The sequence below is a fragment of the Callorhinchus milii genome, unplaced genomic scaffold, assembly GCF_018977255.1.
Source record: "Callorhinchus milii isolate IMCB2004 unplaced genomic scaffold, IMCB_Cmil_1.0 Scaffold18, whole genome shotgun sequence".
NCBI lineage: Eukaryota > Metazoa > Chordata > Chondrichthyes > Chimaeriformes > Callorhinchidae > Callorhinchus > Callorhinchus milii.
Window position 1 is genome coordinate 971,935 of NW_024704759.1, and position 21,095 is coordinate 993,029.

General features: G+C 56.6%; 1 protein-coding gene across 2 annotated transcripts in view; it reads left to right on the plus strand.

Moving 5' to 3' along the window:
* LOC103189060 (myosin-7B) overlaps positions 1-21,095 on the plus strand; it is a 31,564-nt gene that overhangs the window by 5,642 nt on the left and 4,827 nt on the right. For both annotated transcript variants that reach the window (XM_042341985.1, XM_042341986.1), the window contains 24 exons: positions 523-641; positions 1,285-1,434; positions 2,148-2,318; positions 2,683-2,862; positions 3,217-3,352; positions 4,644-4,723; positions 5,489-5,576; positions 5,864-5,981; positions 6,083-6,206; positions 6,312-6,448; positions 7,613-7,868; positions 8,488-8,730; positions 9,012-9,188; positions 9,822-9,967; positions 13,004-13,094; positions 15,104-15,493; positions 15,955-16,081; positions 16,306-16,424; positions 16,772-16,968; positions 17,660-18,009; positions 18,185-18,309; positions 18,574-18,689; positions 19,300-19,492; positions 19,852-20,055. In XM_042341985.1, coding sequence (XP_042197919.1) covers positions 523-641; positions 1,285-1,434; positions 2,148-2,318; positions 2,683-2,862; positions 3,217-3,352; positions 4,644-4,723; positions 5,489-5,576; positions 5,864-5,981; positions 6,083-6,206; positions 6,312-6,448; positions 7,613-7,868; positions 8,488-8,730; positions 9,012-9,188; positions 9,822-9,967; positions 13,004-13,094; positions 15,104-15,493; positions 15,955-16,081; positions 16,306-16,424; positions 16,772-16,968; positions 17,660-18,009; positions 18,185-18,309; positions 18,574-18,689; positions 19,300-19,492; positions 19,852-20,055 — 4,037 coding nt within the window. The remainder of the gene's footprint in view (positions 1-522; positions 642-1,284; positions 1,435-2,147; positions 2,319-2,682; positions 2,863-3,216; positions 3,353-4,643; positions 4,724-5,488; positions 5,577-5,863; positions 5,982-6,082; positions 6,207-6,311; positions 6,449-7,612; positions 7,869-8,487; positions 8,731-9,011; positions 9,189-9,821; positions 9,968-13,003; positions 13,095-15,103; positions 15,494-15,954; positions 16,082-16,305; positions 16,425-16,771; positions 16,969-17,659; positions 18,010-18,184; positions 18,310-18,573; positions 18,690-19,299; positions 19,493-19,851; positions 20,056-21,095) is intronic.

Sequence of the window (21,095 nt, forward strand, 5' to 3'; positions counted from 1 at the left end):
TGACCCCAAACCCAACCGGAACTCCAACCCCAACCTTGACCCCAACTCCAACCCTGACCCCAACCCTGACCCCAACCCTGACCCCAACCCTGACCCCAACCCTGACCCCAAACCCTGACCCCAGACCCTGACCCCAAACCCTGACCCCAAACCCTGACCCCAGACCCTGACCCCGACCCTGACCCCAACCCCGACCCCAACCGCAACCCTGACCCCAACTCCAACTCTTACCCCAAACCCAACCCTAACACCAACCCTGACCCCAACTCCAACCCTGACCCCAACCCTGACCCCAACCCTGACCCCAAACCTAACCCCAACTCCAACCCCAACCCCAACCCCAATCCTGTGCCCTCTAGCGTCTGTGAGACATGTTGTGGATGTGGCTGCCTGGCGTGTGTAAGCATGTTGTGGACTCTTACTGGCTGATGTGTGTGAGTCGTGTTGCGGCATCGCTGCCTGACATGTGTGAGGCGTGTTGTGTGATCGCAGTTGCTCACTCTGGCATTGGCATGTCTCCAGGTGCTGACAAGGCAGCGTACCTGATGGGTGTGAGCTCGGGCGACCTCCTGAAGGGGTTGCTTCACCCCCGCGTCAAGGTCGGCAATGAGTACGTGACCAAAGGTCAGACCGTGGCACAGGTAACACCACCACCCACCTCACCCCGACTCACCCTGACTCACTCCACCACCAACGGCCTGACAGTAACGGCATTAACACTGACACCACCACCACCAACAACAACAACTTGCATTTACAGTGTCCCAGAGCACTTAACAGTTGTGGACCACGACACTGAGCCGGGGGGAGGGGGAGGTGACCTCGTAGGGCATAGACGAAGAAGAAGGTCTTCAGGCACAATCTGAAGATGGGGAAGGAGGGGCAAGGTGGAGGGATTGAGGGGAGAGTTCCAAAGCTTCGGGGGGTTGTGGCTGAAAGTGTAGCCGCCAATGGTGGAGTGGGGACGGGAGTAAAGCAGGAGGCCGGAGGCAGCGGGTAGCGGAATGGGGAGTAAGCAGGTCAGAGAGGTAGGGAGGTGCCAGGGTCGAAGGGATTTGTAGACAAATGAGAGGAGCTTGAAATTGAGGGGACCAGATGGAAACAGAGCATCACATAAAACCACACGGTGACGACAACATGGGGCAGCCATGTTTAAGTCGCTCTCCCAGCCCCTCCCCCTCCCACCCCCCAAGATCTCACCACTCGAGGGAGTAAAAGTGACTGTTTTGGCCGAGGTGCGAGCAAATGAGTGGGGCTGGGCAGTAACGCCTGTGCTCCCGGCAGGTGGTGTACGCTGTGGGGGCGTTGGCTAAAGCCACGTACGACCGGATGTTTAAGTGGCTGGTGATGCGCATCAACAAGACGCTGGACACCAAACTCTCGCGGCAATTCTTCATCGGCGTCCTGGACATCGCCGGCTTCGAGATCTTTGACGTGAGGAACGCTCAATAATTAATAATAATAATCCTTGCCTTTGATACAGAGTCTTATCACGTCTTCGAGGCGTCTCAAACCGCTTCACAGGAGACACTGTAAAGCGTAGTGACTGTATATTTTGTGAGTGAATCTATTATTGTGTGAAATTATTGCGGGGCATAATTAATAATAATCACTCGGTATTATTGTTAAATGCAAGGATTATTATTTCATTCGGTGCCTTTCACCTCGGGAGGATGTCTCAAAGTGCTTATACATAGTAACAGGAGGAGACCATTCAGCCCCTCGAGCCTGTTCCACCATTCTATTTGATCAGGGCTGATTTGTAACTCGATTCCAATTACATTTTTTTAAAATAAGTTCAATTAAAAAAGCTTCACAGGACACACTGTAAAGTGTAGTGACTGTGTGTGTGTATGTGTTTTGTGGGCGGACCGGCAGCCGATAATGCGCACAGAAACGTCTCCACAAACAGTCGTAAACACAACAAGCAATTTTATCTGTCGGCCGGGACATCGCGAGAGAGAGAGAGAAACACCTTTCTCTTCTCCCTTGTCTGCCTGAACAGACATGGAGCTCGTTTTAATTTAACGTCTCTAATTCGAAGGACAGCGTCTCTGACAATGAGGTGCTCTCTCGCTCCCTCCCCCCCAGTGCTACGCTGCTGTTGACTGAAGCGATGACTAACCCTTTCCCTCTCACACCATCAGTTTAACAGCTTTGAGCAGCTCTGCATCAACTTCACCAACGAGAAGCTGCAGCAGTTTTTTAACCACCACATGTTCGTGCTGGAGCAGGAGGAGTACAAGAAGGAGGGCATTGAGTGGGTCTTCATCGACTTCGGACTGGACCTGCAGGCCTGCATAGACCTCATCGAGAAGGTACCTGACCCCAGCGGCACTCCCCCAGGGGCAGGGAAGAGGCCTGTGTGTGTGTGTGTGTGTGTGTGTGTGTGTGTGTGTGACTCTCTGTGTCTCTCATGGTCTCTCCCTCTCTTACTCGGTATCTTGGTCTCTCACTGTCTCGGTCTCTCACTCTTTCTCTCTCTTTCTATCTCTTGCTCTCCTCTCTCACTTTCTCTCTGATTCTCTGTCTCATTCTCTCTCTCTGTGACTCTCTGTCTCACATGCTCTCCCTCTGTGACTCTCTCTTTCACACTCTCATACACTCTCACACTCACACTCTCATCTCACTCACTCTCTCTCTCTCTCTCTCTCTGTAACTCTCTCTCTCCCTGCCGAGCAGCCGATGGGGATTCTGTCTATCCTGGAGGAGGAGTGTATGTTCCCCAAAGCCTCTGACATGTCGTTTAAAGCCAAACTGTACGACAATCACCTGGGCAAGTCCCCCAACCTGCAGAAGCCGAGGCCAGACAAGAAACGCAAATACGAGGCCCACTTCGAGCTCGTTCACTATGCCGGAGTGGTAGGTTCCCTCTGGCCACGACACCTGTACAGCCTTGAAACTGCATATACATATGTGTAACCACATGTAGAGGCATGTAACTGCATGTAGAGGTGCGTTCAAGTCTGTAAACACGTGTATCCATGGTTACATTAACATGGGTACAGGTGGGAATGTAACCACATACATACGTGTAACCCCATGTAGAGCTGTGTAACCGTGTGTAGAGACAATGTAAACAAGGATAAGGGTCTGTAACCCCGTGTATGGATGTGTAACTCCGTGTACAGTATGTAACTGTGTGTATAGCGTGTAACTGCGTGTCCAGGCATGTTACCCCATGTAAAGGCATGACCGTTCCCTCTGTGATGCCAGGTCCCTTATAACATCATGGGGTGGCTGAACAAGAACAAAGACCCCCTGAACGAGACGGTGGTCAGTGTTTTCCAGAAATCCTCCAACAAGGCCTCGCTGCTGGCCTCGCTGTACGAGAATTACATCTGTGACTCAGGTAACTACAACAGCAGTTAATTGGAGCACTCGCCCGCAAGCGAGAGGACCTGGGTTCGATTCCTGGGCAGGGAGAAACCTTAGGCAACTTTCCTCACTCCACACACACGCCTCTGTTTACCAGCAGTAAGTAGAAACCCGGTTGTTAGTTGATTGTTTTTTCCGGGGGTAATAATAATAATAACTTGGTCACTTAATCCATGACTGTTTGTGGGACGCTGCTGTGTGCAATTGGCTGCCATGTTTTGCCCGCAAAATATACAGTCGATTCACTTTACAGTATATTCTGTGAAGCGCTTTGAGATGTCTCTAAGGTGTAATAAGGCGCTAAATCAAATGGAAGATTATCATTATCAAATTATTTACACAGCCCCACACATCGGGAGGACGTCTCAAGGCGCTGGACAGTTAGGGATTTGGACCCAAGCTGGCGGGTGAGACAAGGAGGGGTGGAGGGCGGGGAGGATGACCGAAGGTGCAGTTGAAGAGGAGGGTCTTGAGACAGGTCTTGAAAGAGACAAGAGAGGGTCCGAGATGCTCTGGGATGGTGTTCCAGAGGGTGGAGGCAGAGAGGATAAAGGCCTGCCTCCAATGGTGGAGCTAGAGATAGAGCTCTGGGTGTTATTTTCCCTCTGCTTATTTTATTTATTATTAATAATAAATAATAATAAATGATTAATAATGGTTATTAGTTATTTTCCACCACTACCTCAGGCCACTGAAACTCTTGTTCATGCCTTCATCACCTCCAGGCTCGACTATGCAAACTCCCTGCTTGTCGGCCTTCCCAACTTCTCCCTCCACACACTGCAGATAATCCAGAACTCTGCAGCCCGTGTCCTCTCCCGCACCAAACTCCGTGACCCCATCTCTTCCATTCTCGCCCGACTCCATTGGCTCCCTATCCTTCAGAGGATCCAGTTCAAGATCCTGGTTCTCACCTACAAAGCGCTCCATGGCATCGCCCCACCCTACCTCTGCGACCTCCTAACCCCCTACCAACCCAATGTTCCCTCCGCTCAGCCGGCTCTGGCCTGCTCGATGTCCCCCGATCCACCCGCCCTCTGGAATTCCATCCCCCAGTCACTCCACCACGCCCCCTACTTAGTCCTGTCTCCAAACCCTCCTCTTTGACCATGTCATCGGCCACCCACCTTCCCCTCCCCTTCCTTCTCCCCCCCTGACCCCAGCTCGGGTCTGAAATGCTGTCACTGTCCAGCGTCTTGGGACGTCCTCCCGACATGAACGACGCTATACCCACGCAATCTTGTTGCTGTTGTTGGTTTCCGCAGGTTCCGATCACCCAAAACCGGCCACGAAGGAGAAACGCAGGAAAGCGGCCTCATTCCAGACAGTCTCCCAACTGCACAAGGTAAGCTTCCTCATCTTCCTCATCCCTCGCCCCCCCACCCTCGCCGACTCCCCCGCCCTCATCTTCCCCTCCCCTCCCCTGCCCTCCCCCTCCCCCCATCTTTTCCCCCTCTCCTCCCTACCACTATCTCGCCCCCCATCTCGCCCCCCTCCCCCCTGCCCTCAACCCCCTCGCCCTCCATCTCCCCCCACCCCCCGAGGAGGGAGCTGTGTAACAGAGCCTGTCTGCCCCCCCCTGACCTGAGCCAAAGGGAGTTAAGACTTGCAGTGATGTTTAGCTAAATAAAGGGAATGAACATCACTTTAAGTCTGGGCTGTCTTTCTGCTCCCTGTCTACGGGAGGCGTAAGAGGTGAGTACGAGGGGGGGAGGAGGCACCGGGAGGTCACACATCACTCCATCTCCCCCCACGCCCGGGCGGCAGTTACCGGAGCTCACACACACACTCACACACAAACACACACACAATCCCGGCAAACCATTTAATGCCGATCATCCACGCCCCCACCCCATGGCGACTCTGCCTTCCCCCGCCACTCCGTTGTGAACTCTCTCTCCACCGTCCCCCCCCCCCCACCCACTCCCTCACCCACTGACAACCAGGCGGGGCTCAGGCCAGGCTCCCAACTCTGCACTGGTTACTGGCGTGCGTGCACACACACACACACAGCCGCACACACACGCGTGCAGGCCAATCAATCGGCGATTTTGAGGCAGTAAAACGTTGTCCTGTTCCCCCCCCGCCACCCCTCCCCCCCTCCCCCCAGGAGAATCTGAATAAATTGATGACCAACCTGCGCTCCACACAGCCTCACTTTGTTCGCTGTATCATCCCCAACGAGACCAAGACCCCAGGTACCTGCGCCTGTGTAACATGTTTAGATGTGTAACCACATGTTCTGGTGTGTAACCCTGTATCCAGGTGTTTAACTGCATGTCCAGATGTGTAACTGGGCATTTAGTAGGCATGTAACCACAGGTCCAGTGAGTGTGACCACATGTTCAGACGTGTAACCGCGTGTCCAGACATGTGACTGTGGGTCGAGGCATGTGATTGTGTGTCCAAGAACGCATGTTCCGTGTATCACTGCATGTTGAATGACTGCGTGTTCCTTGTGTGACTGCGTGTTCTGTGTACACAGGTGTGATGGACCCGTTCCAGGTGCTGCACCAGCTGAGGTGTAACGGAGTGCTGGAAGGGATCCGTATCTGCCGTAAGGGCTTCCCCAACCGCCTGCTGTACACCGACTTCAAACAGCGGTCAGTGTGTCTGCCCCACCACTCGCGCCCTCCCCTCACCGCCCCCCACCCTGACACCACCATAGAGCTGGCTCACGTTGCTCTGTGTTTCCCGCCCGTAGGTACCGGATCCTCAATCCCACCGCCATTCCCGAGGACAAGTTCGTGGACAGCAGGAAAGCCACCGAGAAGCTGCTCGGATCCCTGGACATCGACCGAACCCAGTACAAGTTTGGCCACACTAAGGTAATCGCCCCGTCACTAAGTAACTGCCCCATCACTGGGTAACCTCTCCCCCGCGGTGACATCTCTTCCACCTCTGAGCTCGCCCCTCCCCTCCCGTCCCCTTAGGTCTTCTTCAAGGCAGGGCTGCTGGGACAGCTGGAGGAGATGAGGGATGAGCGTTTGGCCAAGATCCTGACTATGATCCAGGCCCGGAGCCGAGGGCGTCTCATGAGGATCGAGTTCCAGAAAATCATTACCCGACGGTGAGAATGGGGGCGCAGGTGGGGTGGGTGGCCAGCGGAGACCACGGTTGAGGTGGGGAGGGTCCAGTTTGGGCGCTACGCGCAGTGTAAATGTAAATCTATATTGTAAAATAAATACCCAGCCACACAGGGACCTCGATACACGAGGCTCCAAGACTCAAAACCAACACTTGCCCATTACCTCAGCTGTGATGGATCTGAAGCTGGTCAAGACTGAGGTGGATAGATGTCTGTTAAGTCAGGGTATCAAGGGATGCGGGGCAAGGGCGGGTATTTGAGGTTGAGGTACAGATCTTTCCTGCTAGAGTCCTGTAGCTCAGTGGTTCTGGAGTCCTGTAGCTCAGTGGTTAGAGCACTCGCTTTGCAAGCGAAAGACCTGTGTTTGATTCCCGGCAGGGTGAAACCCTGGGCAAGTTTCCTTACTCCACCCGCCTGATAATAATCCCTCAAAAAAAAAATTGGTCACTTCAATCCACGGCTGTTTGTGGGACATTGCTGTGCACAATTGGCTGTCACATTTCGCCCACAAATATGCAGTCAATTCACTTTACAGTCTATTCTGTGAAGCGCTTTGGGACGTCTAGAAGACATGAAAAGCGCTATATCAAATGCAAGGATCATTTATTATTAGAGCAGCGTGATCTTATAGAATGGCCAACCAGGCTCAAGGGGCTGAATGGCCTCCTCCTGTTCCTATATTTCTATGTTCTGTCACTGAACAGTCAAAAGCTTTGCCTTCCGCTGAGTTGTTTTGTGGAGATGTTTATGGGCAGCATTACCTTACACCAACCAAAGAAAGACCTCAGTTTTGAACATGCTCCAGAGACTGCCATTAACAAGATGCTCCGAGATAACACAACAAGAGGAATCAGGCTTTAGACTTGTAAAGGGGCAAATTCTGGAGAGACCAGGAAGTTTCTCTTTGGTCAGAGGCTAATTAATGATAGGAATAGGGTGGTCAGGAAGGGTGGTAAAGGCCGAGACGCTGAGACTCTTGTTTTTGGCCAGCCGGGTATCTGATGCGGAAACCCATCACCATGCATTGTACGTGTGTTAGTCAACAACAACAACAAGATTCCATTTATAGAGCGCCTTTCACATCAGGAGGACGTCCCAAGTCACTGTAACCCTGTCCTTCTCGCCCCCACCTCCCCTCCACCCCAGGGACTCGCTCCTCGTCATCCAGTGGAACATCCGCGCCTTCAACGCGGTGAAGAATTGGTCGTGGATGAAGCTTTACTTTAAGATCAAACCTCTGCTGAAGAGCGCGGCCACCGAGAAGGAGATGGTTGCCCTGAAGGAGGAATTCCAGAAGCTGAAGGAGGCTCTGGCCAGGTCCGAGGCCAAACGCAAGGAGCTGGAGGAGAAGCAGGTCAGCCTGACCCAGGAGAAGAATGACCTGTGTCTGCAGATCCAAGCGGTGAGTGATCGCACCCTCCCTGGAATACTTCACCCCCAGACAACCCCCCTAACACCCCCCAAATCCTCCTCCACTCTATGTCCCCCCGTCTACCTGCTCCACCATCGGTGGTCGGGCCTTCAGCCTTTCTACCCCCACTCTTTGGAGCTCCATCTCGGAGCCCCTCCATCTTCTCCCATTCCCCCCTACCCCCTCGCTTACTTCAATACCTATCTCAAGACCTTCCTCTTTCAATGTGCCTTCAATCATCTTCCCACCCTCCACCCTCCACTATTCTCTGATCCCAACCCCCAGCTGGGGTCCAAACCCCTCACTGTCCAGTGCGTTGGGACATCCTCCTGACATGAAAAGCGCTGTGTAAATGTCATGTGTTGTTTGTTGTTGTTGAACCCCCCCCCGCTCCCCGCCCCAAACATCCCCTCCAACACACCCAACAACAACCTTGGATTTATATTGCGCCCTTCACACAGGGCAGCGTCTTGGAATGCACCCACTTAGAAAGTGCCCCCCGACACAGTAAGCCTGTTCCCCTGTCCCCCCCATACACACGCAGAGACCTCCATCCCCACCCTGCGGGATTGCTGACCAGTGCTAACCGTTGCTGGTGGTCTCATTCCAGGAGCAGGACAATCTAGCGGATGCGGAGGAGCGCTGTGAGCTGCTGATCAAGTCCAAGGTGCTGCTGGAGGCCAAGGAGAAGGAGCTGAGTGAGCGGCTGGAGGACGAGGAGGAGATGAACGCCGAGATCACCAGCAAGAAGCGCAAACTGGAGGACGAAAGCGCTGAGCTGAAGAAGGACATCGACGACTTGGAGATCAGCCTGGCCAAGGTGGAGAAGGAGAAGCACGCCACGGAGAACAAGGTACCATCCGCTCCAGCCCCTCCCCTCCCCTGGCTCTCCATCTCCCCTTGATCTCCCCCTCACCTCACCTCGCTCTCGCCATCCCCTCGCTCTCCACCTCCCCTTCCCTCGCTCCACTTACCCTCCCCTCGCTCTAACCCTCCCCCACCCTTCCCCTGCTGCCCAAACTCCCGGCCAGGGTTGGAGACACAGTAAAGTTCCCTCTGCACTGTGCGTCCACACTCTCAGGCCAGGGTTAGTGAGGGTTTCTGTTACTGAGGAACGCTGGTGGTTTTGTGCAGGTGAAGAACTTGACGGAGGAGATGGCAGCCCTGGATGAGAGCATCGTGAAGCTGAGTAAGGAGAAGAAGAGCCTGCAGGAGGCCCACCAGCAGGCACTGGACGATCTCCAGGCTGAGGAGGACAAAGTCAACTCACTGAGCAAGAGCAAGGCCAAGCTGGAGCAGCAAGTGGACGATGTGAGCGGATGGGGCATGGGAACACAGGGACATGGGGACACGGGGACATGGGAACACGGGGACATGGGAACACGGGGACATGGGAACACGGGGACATGGGAACACGGGGACATGGGGACACGGGGACATGGGAACACGGGGACATGGAAGATGAGAACATGAATAAAATAATAATAATCCTTGCATTTGATATAGCGCTTTTCACGTCGGGAGGACGTCCCAAAGCGCTTCACAGAACACACTGTAAAGTGAACTGACTGTATATTTGTGGGCGAACGCGGCAGCCAATTGCGCACAGCAGTGTCCCACAAACAGTCGTAGATTGAAAATGACCAATTTATTATTGTTTTTGGTTTTGGAGGGATTATTATTAGGCTCTGTGTGGAGTAAGGAAACTTGCCCAAGGTTTCGCCCTCTGCCTGGAATTGAACTCAGGTCTCTCGCTTGCAAAGCGAGTGCTCTAACCACTGACCTACAGGACTCTGGGGACAGAAGGACACAAGGGACTTGGTAGTTCGGTGTGGTTAGCTGGGGTTAGAGTGGGGAGGGCATCAGACTTTGCTGGAACGTTCCGTTATTGCACGACTTGCATAGAGCGAGCAAACGTTGTTGAATTGGTGTCCTTCACTGCAGCTGGAGAGCTCCCTGGAGCAGGAGAAGAAGGTGAGGATGGACTTGGAGCGGGCCAAACGCAAGCTGGAGGGGGACTTGAAACTGAGCCACGAGTCAGTCATGGACCTGGAGAACGACAAGCAGCAGCTGGAGGAGAAGTTGAAAAAGTGAGAGAGAAATTAACCCGGCCACAGGCCCACCTCTAATCCTGACCTGGAAGTGTGGGCGCACAGTGTAGAGGGAGCTTTAACAACAACAACTTAGATTTATATAGCGCCCTCCACGCCGGACGGCATCTCAGAAGGGTTTACAGTAACGGATCCCGGGGCTGAGCCGGGGGGAGGAGCCAGGGGGAGGTGACCGAAGGCACGGTCGGAAAGAAAGGTCTTCAGCAGAGACCTGAAAATGGGAAGGGAGGGAACGAGACGAAGGGAGTGAGGAAGGGAGTTCCAGAGCCTCGGGGCATAGTAGCTGAAGGCACAGCCTCCGAGGGTGAAGCGGAGGACTCGGGGGATGAGGAGGAGGTCAGACCCGGAGGAATGAATGCAACGGGTACTGTTGTGAGGAGAGAGCAGGTCAGAGAGGTCGGGGGGTGCAGAGGAGTGCAGGGACTTGAATACAAGGGTGAGGATCTTGAAGTCGATCCTCTCTGGGACAGGCAGCCAGTGCAGTCTGGCCAGGACTGGGGGGATCGGGGAGCGGAGTTGGTGCGGGTGAGAATGCGAGCGACAGAGTTTTGAATGATTTGGATTTTATGGATGGTGGTGGACGGGAGGCCGGCGAGGAGGGCGTTAGAGTAGTCCAGCCGAGAGGTGACAAAGGCCTGGACCAGGGTTTCAGCGGCTTTTGGGGAGAGGTATTGGCGGTGACGAGCGATGCGTCTGAGGTGGAAGAAAGCGGTGCTGGTGAGGGACCGGATGTGGGGGAGGAAGGATAATTGGGGGTCGAACCTGATGCCGAGGTTGCGAACGGGTTCGGAGAGTTTTAAGGGGAGGTCGGGTAGGTGGAGGAAGTGAGAGCCGTGAGATTTTAGACGTTGACGAGAGCCAAAGAGTATGGCTTCGGTCCATGCTTTGTCAACGTTCAGCTGAAAGAAATTTGCGCTCACCCAGCCCCTGAGATCTGACAGGCAGCTGACAGAACATCACGGGACTGGGGGTTGCAAAGAGAGGTGGAAAGTTGGGTGTCGTCGGTATACATGTACCTCATGTCTGCGGATGACATCCCCAAGAGGGAGCATGTAGATCAGAAAGAGGAGGGGGCAAAGGATGGATCCTTGGATCCACAGGTAACCGGGTGAGAGTGGGAGGAGAAGCCGTTTGTGCAGATTTACTGCTGGTGGTTTGTGAGGTAGGACTCGAACCGGGCGAGTGCGGTCCCACTGAGATGGATGACGGAGGAAAGGCGGTGGAGGAGGATGGCGTGATCGACTGTGTCGAACGCGGTGGAGAGGTCCAGGAGGACAAGGAGGCAGAGGGAGCCCTGGTCACAGATAGAGAGGATGTCGTTTGTGACTTTCACAATCGCAGTCTCTGTACTGTGGGGTTTTTACAGGAGGGGGTGATGACAGAATTTTGAGGGGGGCAGGGACTGATCCGGATGAGAGGGACTGGTTGATGACGTCAGCAAGTAGTGGGCAGAGGAGGGGGAGCTGGGTGACCAGTAAGTTGGTGGGGAGGGGTTCGAGGCAGCAGGTGGTGGGTTTCATGGAGGTGATGGTGGGTGAGAGGGAGGAGGGAGAGATGGGGAGGAAGGAATGTAGAATGGGGGTGGTGGTAGGAGCAGATGATGAAGAAGGTGAGGAGGGCAGAGAGAGTGTGGTGGTGGGTGACAAGGGGCAGGTGGATGAGGCTGCCTGGCGGATGTTAAGTATTTTAGATGAAAAGAAGTCCATGACCTCCTCGCACTTGGCATTTGATATGAAGATTGAGGGACCTGAGGGGGTGCACGGAGGAGGTAGTGGGTGGTGGAAAAAATGATTTTAGGGTTGTGTTTAGCTTCCAAGATGATGTTGGAGTAGAAGCTCTTTTTGGCGTGTCAAAGAACGATGATAGCTGTGGAGATGCTCGAGCCACAGTTGGCGGTGAACTGTCAGGCCAATTTTCCGCCATCTGCGCTCAGGCAGACAGGTTTGGGTCTAAGCGGCGGAGATGGTTGTTGTACCAGGGGGATCGGGTGGGTTTGGAGATGGTCCTGGATTTTAGGGGGACGAGGGAGTTGAAGGTGGAGGAGAGGCGATCATGGAGCAGCTGGACGGCTGCTTCAGGATCTTTGCGGGTGGAAGGCCAGAGGGATAGGATATTTGATGATGAGAGGGCCTTTGTGAAGGTCTCAGGGGGTAGCCTTTTCCAAGGGCGGTAGAAGATGGTTGAGGGCTTGGTGGAGGAGAGAGGAATGTGAAAGGAAAGGAGATGAAAAAGTGGTCCGAGGGCCTAGTCCACTATGCTGAGGTCGGAAATGTCAAGGCCGTGGGTGATAACGAGATCAAGTGCATGACCATGGTTGTGGGTGGGTGAATTAATGTGAAGGGTAAGGTTTAGGGAGGAGAGGAGGGCAGTGAAATCGGCAGAAGTAGTGCAAAGGGGAGTTTAGGTGGAGGTTGAAATCGCCCATTATGAGGAGGCGTTCGGAGCAGAGGGACAGGGAAGAGAGAAGAGTAGAGATGTCTGTGTGGAAGGAGCCGGGGGGCTTAGGGGGCGGTAGACAAGGAGGATTTTCAATGAGAGAGAGGGGTGAAAGAGGGTGAGGTGCTCGAAGGAAGAGAAGCAGCCAGAGGAGTAGGGGTGAGACCAAGGGAGGCTTTGGAAATGAAGGCCACCCCACCGCCACGTTGGTTTGGACAGGGGTTGTGGTGGAAGGTGTAGCCTAGAGGGGAGGCTTTCTCTAGGGGGACGGGGTCATTGGGGGAGAGCCAGTTTTCGGTGAGCCCAAGAATGTCAAGATGTTCGTCCAGGATGAGGTCGTGGATGGCGAGGGCTTTATTTGAGAGGGAACGGACACTTTTGAGATGAAATGCGGTGTTTACTGTGTCTCTAACCCTGACCTGGGAGTGTGGACTCACAGTGTAGAGGGAGCTTTACCATGTCCCTAACCCTGACACATGCCACTGATGACACGCATGTTGCCAAGTGATGGATTGCCCCACGTGTTGTCCCGTGTATCACACCTCCTCGCGTGTAACACACAACATTGTCACTTCACAGAAAGGACTTTGAAGTCAATCAATTCAGCTCCAAAGTGGAGGAATTGGAGGCCCTGATCGTTCAGCTACAGAAAAAGATTAAGGAGCTGCAGGTAAGGGAAGCCTGAAGACCGCTTCACTGGCTGGGGCGGTGGTCGGGGGAAAAGGGGGGCGAGGAGGGTGGGGGGCGTAATGGGATGGGGTGGGAGGAATTCAATGCAATTAGTAAAAAACAGCTCCTAAACCCCAAACTCTGCTGGGGACGTAGATCGAGCCCCACAACAGGGACATAAGCTCTGCTGCGAGACGCTGCCCCATGTAGACGGCGTTGTATAAATAAATACAAGTTGTTGTTGGCTTTGAGCTCACAGCCCAAGCTGACACTCCAGTGCGACACTGGGAAGAGTGACTGTCAGTGTAGTGACTGTCAGTGTAGTGGTTTCCGCCCTGCTCACAGTACAGAGACCGCGCTTGTGACATCCTCTCTATCTGTGACCAGGGCTCCCTCTGCCTCCTTGTCCTCCTGGACCTCTCCACTGCGTTCAACACAGTCGATCACGCCATCCTCCTCCACCGCCTTTCCTCCGTCATCCACCTCAGTGGGACCGCACTCGCCCGGTTCGAGTCCTACCTCACAAACTGCCAGCAGTACATCTGCACAAACGGCTTCTCCTCCCACTCTCACCCGGTTACCTGTGGGGTACCCCAAGGATCCATCCTTGGCCCCCTCCTCTTTCTGATCTATGTGCTCCCTCTTGGGGATGTCATCCGCAGACATGGGGTACATTTCCACATGTATGCCGACGACACCCAACTCTATTTTTCCACCACTCTTTGCGACCCCCATTCCTGATGTTCTGTCAGCCTGAATTTCCTTCAGCTAAACGTTGACAGGACGGAAGCCGTACTCTTTGGCTCTCGTCAACATCTAAAATCTCACGGTTCTCACCTCCTCCACCTACCCGACCTCCCCTTAAAACTCTCTGAACCCGTTCGCAACCTCGGCGTCAGGTTCGACCCCCAATTATCCTTCCTCCCCCACATCCGGTCCCTCACCAGCACCGCCTTCTTCCAACTCCGACACATCGCCTGTCACCGCCAATACCTCTCCCCAAAAGCCGCTGAAACCCTGGTCCAGGCCTTTGTCACCTCTCGGCTGGACTACTCGAACGCCCTCCTCGCCGGCCTCCCCTCCACCACCATCCGTAAAATCCAAATCATTCAAAACTCTGCCGCTCGCATTCTCACCCGCACCAACTCCGCTCCCCGATCCCCCAGTCCTGGCCAGACTGCACCGGCTGCCTGTCCCAGAGAGGATCGACTTCAAGACCCTCACCCTTGTATTCAAGTCCCTGCACTCCTCTGCACCCCCCGACCTCTCTGACCTCCTCTCTCCTCACAACAGTACCCGAGTCCTCCACTCCACCCTCAGCGGCTGTGTCATCAGCCACTATGCCCCGAGGCTCTGGAACTCCCTTCCTCACTCCCTTCGTCTCGTTCCCTCCCTTCCCATTTTCAGGTCTCTGCTGAAGACCTTTCTTTTTGACTGCGCCTTTGGTCACCTTCCCCCACCTCCCCCCCGCCCTGGCCCCTCCCCCTGCCCCCTCCCCTGGCTCCTCCCCTCCCATGGCTCCTCCCTCTCCCCCAGGCCCCTTCCCCCAACCACTCCTGATCCTGCTGGCCCCTCCTCCACATGGCCCCACCCCAGCTCCTCCCCTCTCCTGGCCCCTCCCCCTGGCTCCTCCCCCTCCCCAGGCCCCTCCCCCAAGCCACCCCTGATCCTGCTGGCCCCTCCTCCACATGGCCCCACCCCAGCTCCTCCCCCTCTCCTGCCCCTCCCCCCCCTGCCCCCTCCCCCTCCCCTGCCCCTCCCCTCCCCCACCCCCCCCCCCCCGGCTCAGCCCCAGCATCCGTTACTGTAAAGTGCTCTGAGACACCGTCCGGTGTGGAGGGCGCTATATAAATCCATGTTGTTGTTGTTGTAGTGACTGTCAGTGACTTTTGGTGTAGTGACCGTCAGTGTAGTGACCATCAGTGTAGTGACTATCAGTGACTGTTGGTGTAGTGACTGTTTGTTGCTGACACTGATGGCCTCTCTCTCTCTCTCTGTCTCTCGGGGCAGGCGAGGCTGGAGGAGTTGGAGGAGGAGCTGGAGGCTGAGCGGGCCGGGCGGGGGCGGGTGGAGAAGCAGCGAGTGGAGGTGGGGAGGGAGCTGGAGGAGCTGAGCGAGCGGCTGGAGGAGGCGGGGGGAGCCACGGCGGCTCAGGTACAGATGAACGCCAAGCGGGAGGCGGCGCTGGTGAAGCTGCGGCGGGAGCTGGAGGAGGCCACGCTGGCACATGAGGCCACGGCTGCCGCTCTCCGCAAGAAACACAGCGACACCACCGCCGAGCTCTCCGAGCACATCGACAACCTGCAGCGCGTCCGGCAAAAACTGGAGAAGGAGAAGAGCGAACTGAAGATGGAGACCGAGGATCTGAGCTCCAACCTGGAGCAGCTCAGCAAACACAAGGTCAGCGGCCACTCATTGTCACTGGTGTCTGTGTGTGTGTGTGTGTGTGTCTCCGCGTGTGTGTCCGTGCATGTTTCTGTGTCTCTGTGTGTGTGTGTGTTTGTGCATGTGTCTGTGGGTGTCCCTGTGTGTGTCTGTGTGTGTGTGTGTGTGTCGCTCCCTCGCACTCTCGCGCTCTCTCTGTCTCAGCTCCTTGGGACGTCCTTCCAACGTGAAAGGCGCTGTATAAATGTTGTTGTCTCTCTCTGTCACTGACTCTGTGTCTTTGTCTCTCTCTGTTTCTGTCTCTCTCATTCTGTCTTTCTTTTTTTCTGTCGCTCTCTGCATTGCTTTGTCTCTCTGTCTTTCTCTCTCAGTTTCTCTCTGTCCCTCAGTCTTTCTGTCTCTCAGTTCTTAGTCTCTCCCTCTTTCCCTCTCTCTCAGTCTCTGTCCCTCTCTCAGTCTCTCCCTCTCTCCCCCAGGCTTATTCGGAGAAGTTGTGCCGTACGCACGAGGATCAGCTAAATGAGGCGAAGAGTAAACTGGAGGAGCTTCACCGACTGACAGTGGACCTGTCGGCACAGAAAGCGCGACTCCAGACAGAGAACGGTATTAACACCTCGTGTGCCAGCCTCACCGCACGGGGGAGGGCGCGGGGGGGGGAGGAGGAGTGATGTGTATGTTTGGGTGGGGAGGGTCCTGGGGTGGGGTGTGATTGGAATGATTTACCTGGGAATCAGGCTATGTTACTGTTACTGGGGGGAAGGGGAGAGGGGGAGAAGGGGGGAGTGCAGTGTTGCTGGTGACTCACCCCTCGGTGTTGCCATCGCCAGGCGAGTTCAGCCGGCAGCTCGAGGAGAAGGAATTGATGATTAACCAGCTGAGCCGCGGAAAAGTCTCCTCCACACAGACCAACGAGGAGCTGAGGCGGCAGCTGGAAGAGGAGAGTAAGGTACAGCCTGACAACCCCCCAACACCCCCGGCCACACACACACACACACACACACACAGCAGTAAGTGGGAACCCGGTTGTTAGTCGATTGGTGGATCACTTTTCCGGGGGGAATAATCCCTGCAAAAAAACAATGATAATTTGGTCACTTCAATCAATGACTGTTTGTGGGAAACTGCTGCGTGTAATTGGCAGCCGTGTTTCGCCCACAAAATACACAGTCACTACACTTTACAGTATATTCTGTGAAGCGCTTTGAGACGTCTCAATGACGTGATAAGGCGCTATATCGGTTGATGGTGATGATGATGATGGTGATGATGATGGTGGCTCTGTGTCTCGGCCAGGCTAAGGGAGCCCTGGCCCACGCGCTGCAGGCTGCCCGCCATGATGGGGATCTGTTGAGGGAACAGTACGAGGAGGAGCTGGAGACCTTGAGTGAGCTGCAGCGAGCGCTGTCCAAGGCCAATGCCGAGGTGGCTCAGTGGAGGAATAAGTACGAGACGGACGCCATCCAGAGAACCGAGGAGCTGGAAGAGGCAAAGTACGTTATTCACCCATTTAAACCTTCCCTCACTTTACTGTGTCTCTAACCCTGACCTGGGAGTGTGGACGCACAGTGTAGAGGGAGCGTTACTGTGTCTCTAACCCTGACCTGGGAGTGTGGACGCACAGTGTAGAGGGAGCTTTACTGTGTCTCCAACCCTGACCTGGGAGTGTGGACACACAGTGTAGAGGGAGCGTTACTGTGTCTCTAACCCTGACCTGGGAGTGTGGACACACAGTGTAGAGGGAGCGTTACTGTGTCTCTAACCCTGACCTGGGAGTGTGGACCACAGTGTAGAGGGAGCGTTACTGTGTCTCTAACCCTGACCTGGGAGTGTGGACAGGCACAGGTTCGATTCCTGGTCAGGGCGAAGCTTTAAGCAAGTTTCCTTACTCCACACGCCTCTGTTTTCCCAGCAGTAAGTTGGAACCCGGTTGTTAGTTGATTGGTGGATTGCTTTCCTAGGGTAAAAACCCCTTAAAAAAATAATAACTTGGCCACTCAATCCATGGCCATTTGTGGGACGTCGTTGCGCACAATTGGCCGCCGCATTTCTCACACAAAATACACGGTCACTACACTTTACAGTGTATCCAGTGAAGCACTTTGAGACATCTCAATGACGTGATCAGGCGCCGTGTCAATGCCAGGATTATTATTATTATTATTATCTGGGCTGCGCGGGTAGGAAGAAGCTGGCCGCGCGGCTACAAGAGGCTGAGGAGGCGGTGGAGGCGGTGAACGCCAAGTGCTCGTCACTGGAGAAAACCAAACACCGTCTGCAGACCGAGATCGAGGACGTGATGATCGACCTGGAGCGCTCGAACTCCGCAGCGGCCGTGCTCGACAAGAAGCAGCGGAACTTCGACAAGGTGCTGGCCGAGTGGAAGCAGAAGTATGAGGAGACGCAGAGTGAGCTGGAGGGGGCGCAGAGGGAGGCCCGCAGCCTGAGCACCGAGCTCTTCAAACTCAAGAATGCCTATGAGGAGGCCCAGGACCACGTGGAGACGATGAAACGAGAGAACAAGAACCTCCAGGGTATGTACGGAGAGACACCCTGCTCCCCCTCCCCCGCTCATCATCACCGCCTCCTCTCTGCCCCCCCCCCCTCTGCCCTCCCCACCCCCACCCTCCCCCACATTGACTACGACCCCCAATCACATCCTCCCAACCCCGTGCTGTGAATGGTAACACTGGCTCTGCTCGGCTCCAGAGGAGATCGGGGACCTGACCGACCAGATAGGAGAGGCCGGCAAGAACCTGCGTGAGCTGGAGAAGGTCAAGAAAGGCCTGGAGCAGGAGAAGAGCGAGGTGCAGGCTGCCTTGGAGGAGGCTGAGGTCAGTCACCGCCCTGAGGGAGGGGAGGGGGCAAGAGGGGGGACTCAAAAGGGGAGTGAGAGGAGGCAGCCATTGGGGGGGGGGTGTTGAGTGGCCGGCGAGGAGAGTGGGAATTGAGGTGGATAGGGTTAGGGGGAGGTGGGAGGGGAGGGGACGAGAGGGGAGGGGGATCGGGGGAGGGGGGGGCAGCCGAGGGAGAGGAGGGCAAGGCTCTCTCTCTCGTTGCTGCGTTGCTGACGGTGTGACCCTGACCCCTGATCCCAGGGTACCCTGGAGCACGAGGAGAGTAAGACGCTTCGGGTACAGCTGGAGCTGTCCCAGATGAAGGCCGAGGTGGAACGCAAGCTCGCTGAGAAAGACGAGGAGGCAGAGAACCTCAGGTACCAGCGTCACAGCCCCAGGAGGTTCAAGGGATAAGATTTGAGGTTGGCATAAAGACAGGGAGAGGCGGGATGGAGGAGGAGTGGGAGGTGGGGGGTAATTCCAGAGGTAAGAGACTGGTTGCTGATGGTTGGGGGAGGTGGCGGGGGCGGTGGTCACTCATGGTGGCGAGGAGGGAAGAGGCAGGGTGGGTGCAACTAGCAAACTCTTCTTTCTCCGAAGAAGGGACTGAGGGAGGGAGGGAGGGGGATAGGAAGGGAGGCAGGGAGGGAGAGTGATTGAATGAGGGAGGGAGGGAGGGAGGGAAGAAGTGATGGAGAAAGTGAGGGAATGATGGAGCGAGTGAGGGAGTGATGGAGAGAGTGAGGGAATGATGGAGTGAGTGTGGGAGTGATGGAGAGAGTGAGTGAATGATGGAGAGAGTGAGGGAATGATGGAGATAGTGAGGGAATGATGGAGAGAGTGAGGGAGAGAGTGAGGGAGCGATGGAGAGAATGAGTGAATGATGGAGAGAGTGAGGGAATGATGGAGGGAGTGAGGGAGAGAGTGAGGGAGTGATGGAGAGAGTGAGGTTTGGAGGGATCCTAAGTGAGCCTGTCCTGTGACCAGGCGTAACCAGCAGCGGGTCCTGGAGGCCACACAGTTGGCGCTGGAGGCGGAGGCCAGGGGCCGGGGTGAGGCCGTGCGGCTGAAGAAGAAGATGGAAGGCGACATGAACGAGATGGAGATCCAGCTGAGCCACGCCAACCGCCAGGCCGCAGACTCCCTCAAACTGCTGCGTAGCCTCCAGTCACAGATCAAGGTCAGTCCCCCTCCCTCTACCCCCTCATCCCCTGTCCCAGCCTCGCTTCCCCCCGCTCCCCCATGGCCTGGCTTCCCCCCCACCCACTTTGCGTTATGGCTTCACTTCCCCACCTCATTGCCCCCCCTCACTGCCCTCCCCTTATCGTCCCCCCAACTGGCCTCCCCTCGCAGACTTGCTCTCTCCTGCACCCCCCACCCCCGGCATTGCAATGCTGACATGTTGTGCTCGCCCCCTCATTCCCCCCCTTACTCCACCCTTCGCTATCCCCTCCACTACCCCCTCTCGATCCCCCGCCCCCCCCCCCCCTCCTTCACTCTCCCCCGGTGGTGCTGACATGTTGTTGTTGCTGTGGGCAGGATGTGCAGTTGGAGCTGGAGGAGACGGCCAGACTGGCGGAGGGGTACCGGGAGCAGGCGGGCATGGCCGAGCGCAGGAACACGCTGCTGGGAGCGGAGCTGGAGGAGCTGAGGGCGGAGCTGGAGCAGGCGGAGCGCGGCCGCAAACTGGCCGAACACGAGCTGCTGGAGGCCAACGAGAGGGTCAACCTGTTGCACGCTCAGGTACTGCCCCCACTGCCACCCCTGTCCCCACACTGCCCCCCGCACTGCCCCCACTGCCACCCCTGCCCCCACACTGCCCCCCACACTGCCCCCCGCACACTGCCCCCCACTGCTCCCCCCACCCTGCCCCACGCACTGCCCACACACTGCCCCCCCCACACTGCCCCCAACACTGCCCCCCGCACTGCCCACACACTGCCCCCCCACACTGCCCCCCACACTGCCCCCCCACTGCCCCCATACTGTCCCCCCACTGCTCCCACACTGCGCCCCCCACACTGCCCCCCCCACACTGCCCCCCCCACACTGCCCCCTCAGACTGACACCTGACCCAGACACTGACCTTAACTTTAACATGGCTATGTGCCTGGGGGAGGGGCTGTGTGCCCGGGGGAGGGGCTGTGTGCCCAGGGGAGGGTCTGTGTGCCCGGGGGAGGGGCTGTGTGCCCGGGGGAGGGTCTGTATGCCCGGGGGAGGGGCTGTGTGCCCGAGCAGAGGGTCTGTGTGCCCGGGGGAGGGGCTGTGTGCCCGGGGGAGGGTCTGTGTGCCCGGGGGAGGGTCTGTGTGCCCGGGGGAGGGTCTGTGTGCCCGAGCAGAGGTTCTGTGTGCCCGGGGGAGGGGCTGTGTGCCCGGGGGAGGGGCTGTGTGCCCGGGGGAGGGGCTGTGTGCCCGGGAGAGGGGCTGTGTGCCCGGGGGAGGGGCTGTGTGCCCGGGGAGGGGCTGTGTGCCCGGGGGAGGGGCTGTGTGCCCGGGGGAGGGCTGTGTGCCCCGGGGAGGGGCTGTGTGCCCGGGGGAGGGCTGTGTGCCCGGGGGAGGGGCTGTGTGCCCGGGGGAGGGGCTGTGTGCCGGGGGAGGGGCTGTGTGCCCGGGGGAGGGGCTGTGTGCCCGGGGGAGGGGCTGTGTGCCCGGGGGAGGGGCTGTGTGCCCGGGGGAGGGGCTGTGTGCCCGGGGAGGGGCTGTGTGCCCGGGGAGGGCTGTGTGCCCGGGGGAGGGGCTGTGTGCCCGGGGGAGGGGCTGTGTGCCCGGGGGAGGGGCTGTGT